This window comes from Trichechus manatus, unplaced genomic scaffold (assembly GCF_000243295.1).
Source record: "Trichechus manatus latirostris isolate Lorelei unplaced genomic scaffold, TriManLat1.0 scaffold00093, whole genome shotgun sequence".
Taxonomy (NCBI): domain Eukaryota; kingdom Metazoa; phylum Chordata; class Mammalia; order Sirenia; family Trichechidae; genus Trichechus; species Trichechus manatus.
The window spans coordinates 10,359,688-10,367,922 of record NW_004444029.1 but is presented as its reverse complement, the minus strand read 5'-3'; the positions used below and the strand labels follow the sequence as shown (position 1 = coordinate 10,367,922).

Here is an 8,235-nt window from a genome sequence, read left to right as displayed (position 1 = left end):
CCCAGACAACCTTTTAGCTCAGTGGTGAAGTCACTTCCGAGGTTCACCATTCAGTCGGGGATTGGACAGCCCCATAAAACCAAACAGGACTAATGAGGCACAGCAGTCCAGGGACAAGGGCCAGAAGGCAGAAGGGGACAGGAAAGCTGCTGATAGGGAACCCAAGGTTGAGTAAGGACAGTGTTGATCTGTAGTGAGGTTGTTAACCATTGTCATAGGGCAACATGTGTACTAACTGTTTAATGAGAAATTATTTTGTTCTGTAAATCATCATCTAAAGTGAGAATAACAGCACAATTGGAAGAATACAGTAGATGTCACTGAACTGTGCACGTAGAAATTTTTGAAATGGTGTGTCTTTGGCTATGTATATTTTCATCAAAAAAAAAAAAAAAGGTCGAGAAGGGAGAGGGTTGACATGTCATGGGGTTGTTAACCAATGTCATAAAACAGTATGTGTACTACTATTTAATGAGAAACTATTTGTTCTTTAAACCTTCACCTGAAGTACAATAAAAAAAGAAAAAAAATGGTTAAAATGGCAAATATTTTGTTATATATATTTTTCCACAGTAAAAAAAAAAGATGATTGATTTGGCCACTTTTACTTCGAATTAATATCTTGTTTTCTTCAAACCCAAATCTTTGGCATAAGTTAACATCTTTATCCCCATTTTGAAAGTTTCTTTCTTCTTTTGGGTCCCCAAAACACTGCTGAGTTTACTGGACTTTTACTTGTGCCAAGTTACCTCCCCTAGTTTGATATAAGAAATTTCCTCACATATAAGTTTTATCACATAAGATACGGCGGGTAAGACACTTGCAGGAAGTGTCATCTTCTTGTAAAAACTCAAATTGCAATTACCTCTGGCAATGGTGGACAGATAATCTCACAGAAAAGATAGAACGGATAACTGAAATCCACAGATAAGCTTCAAATCTCATTTCAGTCAAAAATTTCAAATGCTTTCCCACTGCCAACTGACTTTCCTCCAAGTTGATACAAGCTGCAAAACAGCACTGGCTTGACGTCTATGCTCTGGTTTATTTTTAAAAACTGTAAGCCATTTGTTTGGAATCTTGAAGAAAGCGTAACACACCACCCTTTAACACGCGCCCCTCCCCCCAGCTCCTGGTAACCATTGATCTCCTTTGTGTCTCTACGCATTTACCTATTTTAGATATTTCCTGTAAGTGGGATCATACTGTATTTGCCCTTTAGTGTCTGGCTTATTTCACTCAACATAATGTTGTCATGGTTCATAATTCCTACCAGTAGCCTGCAAAAATCAATTTAATCTAAAGCACCACATCCTCCACTGGAAATATGTATGTCTATCACTTTATGGGAAACCCTGGTGACGTAGTGGTTAAGAGCTATGGTTGCTAACCAAAAAGTCAGCAGTTCAAATCCACCAGGCGCTCCTTGGAAACCCTATGGGCAATTCTACTCTGTCCTATACGGTTGCTATGAGTCGGAATCCACTCAACGGCAATGGGTATCACTTTATAGGTTAAATGAGATTGTGTGTTAGTCTGTCACTTATAACCTCATTTCCATCAGAAAACGTAATCTGTCATTTCCAGAAGGAAGAGATGCAGAGGTTCAGGGATTGCTCCTCCTCCAGCTCAAACTTTCCTACCAAAGAGAACAGAGTGAGAAGGCTGGAGATAAACTAAAGAGAAAAAGAATCGAAAGGGTTAAGGAAGCAGAAGCAGCTGAGAGAACTGAGAAAGCAGAAACTTCACAGAGAATTCTCTAGAAAGTGCAGTGATGGGGGTACCAGGGAAATGGATCCCTGCTCACTGACCCCTCCAGGTCTTAGACACCCCTGCATCTACCCCTGAGACTGTCCCTGGGACTCACAATCACCATTCACTAAACTCTACTGCAGACATAAGCTCAGGAATCAAAGCACAAAGGCCATCACCCCAGGAATGCATATCCCACCCCATTCCTCCCTGCTGAAACTAGCTGCCTCTTCTACACATCCGGGATGGTTCATACTTAGAGGTCATTCTAAGCTTTGGCTCACAAATCTTTGGTGCTACATAAAACTCCATTCTTTCTATTGGCATCCTTGCCTGCTCCCTGGGACCTCCTTATCTTCTCTGACTGCATTGTCCTTGACTATTGGCCCCCCACAATTACGGAGAAGCCTGGGATCACAGTATCTAGCACACCTATGGTCTTAGCTTCTTCTGGACTATTTTACCTGACCACCTCATCTATTCTGACAAAGGCAGGGATCTAAAAAAGTGACTGGAAGGTAAAAAGTACCCAAAACCTACTGAATGAGTGAACAACCGGGTGAACTAATAATTAGCTGTGTATTTCAAGAAGCATATGGAAAATATGAACATTGGGAAGTAATTCATATGTTGACTCGATTAAAGATTTCAGAAGCAATGCGGCCTCACCATCGATGAATCACTTTATCATTCCATTTAGTATCTGTGGGCCTTTCTTGCATCAAACAATGGCATAATAGCTAGCCTTTGACATCATACAATAGCATAGTAGCTAGAAGGGCTGGACATGTCTTCATGGATAATTTTGTCACCCCTGCACCATCAGTAATTTGGTAATATAGGCTCCAGGAAAAGACTTATTTTGTCTCAAGGGTTTTCTGGCTGTTACTATACCATGCGGTATCACCAAATTTCTGCTTTTCTCATCTTAGGCAAGCCTGAGACTAAAGTGGTGAATAAAACAAGAGCTTCTGACTTGGCATCCACAGCAGGGTGATTTTTTCCCGCTGCTCCCTTTTCAAGTTCCATTTTCTTGGACCCATGTATCATCGTTTGGAGTTGGCATCTTACCACTCGTCGTTTCTCTAACATGGTGTTCAGACACAAGGACTAATGAATCTATCCATCAAACCAAGGAGGATCGAGAAGCTGACCACATGGAATCAATTAGGCACTTCCAACTTACAGGCCTCCCGGAGTTTCTCTTTGTCATAGTGGAATCCTTCATAGTCTTGTAAACTGATTTTGTTCACTCGGATCCGGAGGCGGTCTGGGACAGACTGGGGGCTGCAAAAACAAGATGATGTCGTTAGCTACACACCAGAGAGTGGAGTTGGGTGTCACACACCTGCAGGGATTAACGGCAATACAGTCTCTTCATGCTTAGAAGCAAAAAGTTCTCATTTAAGCAGAACTGTGGGTCCTTTCCAGAACATTGCAATTATCTGGAGAACTCTTCTCCAGAAACCTCAAGTTTCTGGAGCTTGGATAAGAGCATGAAAATAAGCAGAAAAACCTCTGAGACCATGCTTATATCGTATCTTCTCTGAACGGATTCACAGTTCTAATAAGATCATGTGTTTGGTTCCACAGCAAATTCGATGCAGCTATCTGAAATAGAAGTGAGGTGGAGCTGTAAGAACTGCTCTAGGCATATGTGCCAACAACAGCCAGGTGTGGCCAACAGCAGCCGCAGAGACACAAAATCTACCATCTAGAAAGGCCAGGACTGGGGTTGAAATAGCCCTACACACCCCAGCGTCTCAGTTAAAGCAGACTAAAATCAATGCTGCCTGCGATGATGCCTCTGAATACCCCAAAATGAAGAAAAAATTTAAATGAAGTACAGTGTTTTCTTTAGGAAGGTAATGAGGCATGCAATGAATTTTAATATGTGGTTCAGGACACATATTCAACATTTAAGGGGGTAGCACCAAGCTTTCTGAAGCCTCCTGTTCTCCCTCAGAGTGTCTTTTTCTAGATTCTTTAGATTTTCTGAAGTAACATTTTCAAAATAGCTCATCGTGAGCATTAGTTGAGTGAAATAATTTAGTGCTCATCACCACCACCATGGGTCAATACATTCACTCAGTATGTTAATATAACACAATCCCCGCTTGTCCTTCCACAGTGTCTATTATACTAAAATTTCACTGGTTCAAATAGAGGATTGCTTCTCTTTTCTTATATTATGGAATAACTATCACCATTGACTAGACACCACTGACTCTTCAATTCATTTCTATGGATGGATTGCAGAGAGACGGGCGGAAGGAAAGGAGGGAGGGAGGAAGGAAGGAAAGAAAGAAGGGATGGAGGGAGGGAGGGATAGAGGGAGAAAGGAAGGGAGGGAGGGAGGCAGAGAAAGAGGATGGGAGGAAAGTAGGAAGGGAAGAAAGGGAAGCAGGGAGGGAGGAGATACTTTAAAATATTGTCAGGGCACCTCTATCTCCACATCAAACATACACACATATGTATACACACTCATTTAATTTCATTGCAACTCTGGAAAAGAGGAGAAAAAATAATTTAATCTCATTCTCTTGTCTAAAACCTCATTTACAGCAAAATATAGTAACTCCCTCCATATAGACTCCCACTCTACTCACTCAAAAGTAACACATCTATACCCAACTACGGAGATATAAATGCACCCCTACACAGTACTCCCCCCTACACACATACAAATTTAAGCTGTGACTATTTCCAAGTCTAGACAGAAATGCACAAATTCTAAAGAGAGATGGTAGACAGGCAAGCACATCTGAAGCTCACTAGATTAAAGCTAAGCCAGTACAAAACCACAGAGATGGGCATTTCTGGGGGAAACTTGAGAACAGAGATGCAATGGCTCTTCATCCATTCATTCAGGGCATATCTGTCGGGTGTCTACTCTGTGTCGGCATTGTGCTGGACATTGAACAGGCATGACGAATAAAACTGACATGAGTGTTTAAGCAGTTAAAGTAATAAGAGACGGTTCAATAGCATCACAATATACGTAAATTAGTGGAACAGACCTTAAATATCATGTATCCCCAAACCATAATTTACAGATAAGGAAACTGAAGTTCAGAGTGGTGATTGGGGTGGATTAACCTATCAGCAAGGTAGGCATGAGCTTACAGTAAGCAAGGTACACATGGGCTTAACTGTGTTTCCTTACTAATCTGTAGTGCTCAATTTCACATGAGTGATGTGGTGGAAAACAGGTGAAATTGTGCGCTACAGATTAGTAAGTAAACACAAGTAAGCCCATGCGTACCTTGCTTTTTGGGTAATCTGTCTCTAAGTGAGGAGCCCTGGTGGCACAGTGGTTAAGAGCTCAGCTGCCAGCCCAAAGGTTGGTAGTTTGAATCCACCAGCCGCTCCTTGGAAACCCTATGGGGCAGCTCCACCCTGTCCTAGAGGAATCAACTCGACGGCAATGGCTTTTCTGGTTTGGTCCCCATGTGAATATATTTAAAGTCACGTAGCTACTAAGTGGCGGAGCTGGGCAAAGACCCCTGGGCACTTCATCATCCAATTCACACTCTTTCTTTATGCAATGCCCTCTGAGGAGTTCACACTCTCGGATCAAAGGATAAATACCAGGAACCCCTTGGGTTTGACGGCAAAACCGTCAAGCCTGGATTAATGAGTCAGATGGTCTCCAGATGCTCAGACTCTTTATCAATAAACAATCACCAAGGTGTGGGTAAGGAGATCGTGGGACATTCAACAAGAGAACACTGGGCAGATATTGCATATGAGTGTGTAGATCTATAATCATTTAGAGGGAAGTCTAGTGACCACAACATAGTACTAAGTGAAAACAAGTCCCAGAAAATTAGAGATAGCATAATCTCCCTCATCTAAATTGTGTATTTTGGGAGTCTGCATGCACAAAGAAGTTTTGGAGAAACGTTTAACAAGCTGTATAGCGTGGTTATCTCTACCTGGTGGGACTTGGGGGTTATTTTACATTGAGTATCACCATTTTCAGAAAAATAAATTAGTTCAAAAGTATGTCAATATAGAAATAAGTCATAACTCAGGACAAGAGTGAAACTATTGTGAAGAGTATTAAGTATTAGACAGGAGTACAGGCAGTCCCTGGGTTATGAACAAGATCCGTTCCTAACTGTGTCTTCAAGTCTTTAAGTCGAATTTGTAGGTAAATCGAAACAGGTGCTTACAGGTCTTATTTAGCCTTACTTTAGTGCAAAAGGATCGAAGCCTTTTCAATGATTTAAATGCTGCACACGAAGCAAGTGAATGTCATTTTGATGAAGAATTTGTTGCCAGTAGGGGTTGGTTCAATCGCCTCAAAGTGAGGGCAAATTTACATAACATTAAAGGGCAAGTATGAGCTGTCCGTAACCTGGGGACTGTCTGTAGATAGGAAAGAGTTTCAGCAATTAACAGAGTGACCACAGAATGTTAGTACCAAATGCCTTCCCCAAAATTAAGGGGGTCTGATCATTTTATTCCCAATTTCACCCGAGTGACCTGGAAAGATTGTAATTATCAAGAATTTTCCTACAAGCACAGCAGATAAGAGGCTTGAAGTGTAGAATGAGGTGCTCCATGTACTCTGTCATGGGGGTAGGGGAGGACAGAGGTGAAAGGAGTCCTACCCACATATTTTTCAAGAAACAGCAGCTCTAAAGGTGGTGGGCTCTGGTCTCCTCCAAGTGTGCTAGAGTTATCAGAACTAAGGCTACAACAGCAGCTAACCAGTTGCCATGGAACCAACCCCAACTCATGGTGACCCCATGTGTGTCAGAGTAGAATAGTGCTCCACAGGATTTTCAGAACTAGATCACCAGGCCCTTCTTCCGAGGTGCCGCTGAGTGGACTTGGACCTCCAACCTTTTGTTTAGCAGCCAAGCGCGTTGACTCTTTGCAGCACCCAGGGACTCCATACACAGCAGCTGCCCAGTGGGAAACGGGAGTCAGAACACGACGGCACACCGGTCTCTGTGCCCCTCCGCCATGGAGCTCCACTGAGTGAGCTCACTGACGAGCACCACCTTCCACAAGGTTTGTTAGTGTCTGCCCTAGTCCACACGCTTCCAACCCCGTTTCCCACCTATGCCCTCTGACCCCAACCCACACCCTGTTACTCCTAAATCAGGGTTTACCACTAATTTCCTGACTCACAGGTAGCACACCATGGACACGCAACAGAAACTATCATTTGAATAGAACTTTCCAGATCACAAATTGATTCACATACTGTCTCTTGGCACCTCCTGAATGACAAGCTAAGCAAAATGGAAGAGAGTGGAGACTCGCTCACCACTCCTTCCTTCTTCCATTCACCTCCTCCTGCAGTTCTCTCTCAAGCTCTCAGCTCCTATCTTCTCTGACAACCCATGGAGCACCCCACTTTCCCACCAGCAGAGGTGTGCTTACATACAGACTTCTGCTCTCAGATGTTGCCCCCGATGAGGCCCATCAGCAAATCAAAGGCTTTAGAGCACTGGGTCCATGGTGGGCCCTCTGAACTATTCTCAACCTTGGTGTAGACAGGAAGGAGTCCAAATGGTGCAGCGGTTAAGTGCTCAGCTGCCAACCAAAAGGTGGGCGGTTCAAACTCACCAGCTGCTCTGTGAGAGAAAGATGTGGCAGTCTGTTTCCATAAAGATGACAGCCTTGGAAACCCTATGGGGGAGTTCTACTCTGTCCTATCGGATCACTATAAGCAGAATCCACTTGACAATAATGGGTTTGGTTTTTGGTGTGGGTGTAGACAGTAGGTATGGGAGGCAGCACATGAGGTGATTAGGAGCCCCGGCTCCCAGTCAGATGGTCTGGATTTGAAGTAAGGTTCTGCGAATTACAGCCGATCAGGAAACTGTTGATTCCGAGTCATGGCGTCCTCATGTGTGTCAGAGTAGAACTGTGCTCCATAAGGTTTCGATGGCTGATTTTTCAGAAGTAGATCACCAGGCCTTTCTTCCGAGGTGCCTGGGTGGCCTCAAACCGCCAACCTTTTGGTTAGTGGCTGAGTACATTGACTGTTTGCACCACCCAGGGACAAGTGTTCAATAGATTTTAGCTAATATCACTATAATTATTCTGAAAACGGTTCTTCCTAGCAAACAATACCATCTGCTGCTGCCAGATGTTGTACAAGGTTCATGGCGTCTACAAGAACCTCCCTGGGCATCCCTGACAAGCTGCTGGGCTTCCTCTGGTGGAAAGCCGTCTGGCTTGGCTGGTGTCTGAACATTCTACGCACCGGTATCTTCTCCCTGGTATTTTACAGGCCAACTAGTAACACGAAAACGGACATCCAGAACACAGGGGAGAAAAAGCACACAGAGATTAAATGAAGGCCAAGAAATTTAATTGTGTTCTTTTATGTCAAAAGATATTAGTGTCTCGAAGATGGCGGTCTAGGCAGAAGCACCACGCCGTCCCTCCACAACAAAGATCCGAAAAACTAAGCCAAACAGAGAATCAACAATCCTGAAACCCTAGAACATCAAATGA

At 43.4% G+C, this 8,235-nt stretch overlaps 1 protein-coding gene across 1 annotated transcript in view; it reads right to left on the bottom strand.

The window, feature by feature from the left end:
• The window catches only part of DGKI (diacylglycerol kinase iota), a 486,429-nt gene that overhangs the window by 137,257 nt on the left and 340,937 nt on the right, over positions 1-8,235 (bottom strand). Inside the window, exon 21 of the mRNA XM_023736907.1 lies at positions 2,939-3,039. Coding sequence (XP_023592675.1) covers positions 2,939-3,039 — 101 coding nt within the window. The remainder of the gene's footprint in view (positions 1-2,938; positions 3,040-8,235) is intronic.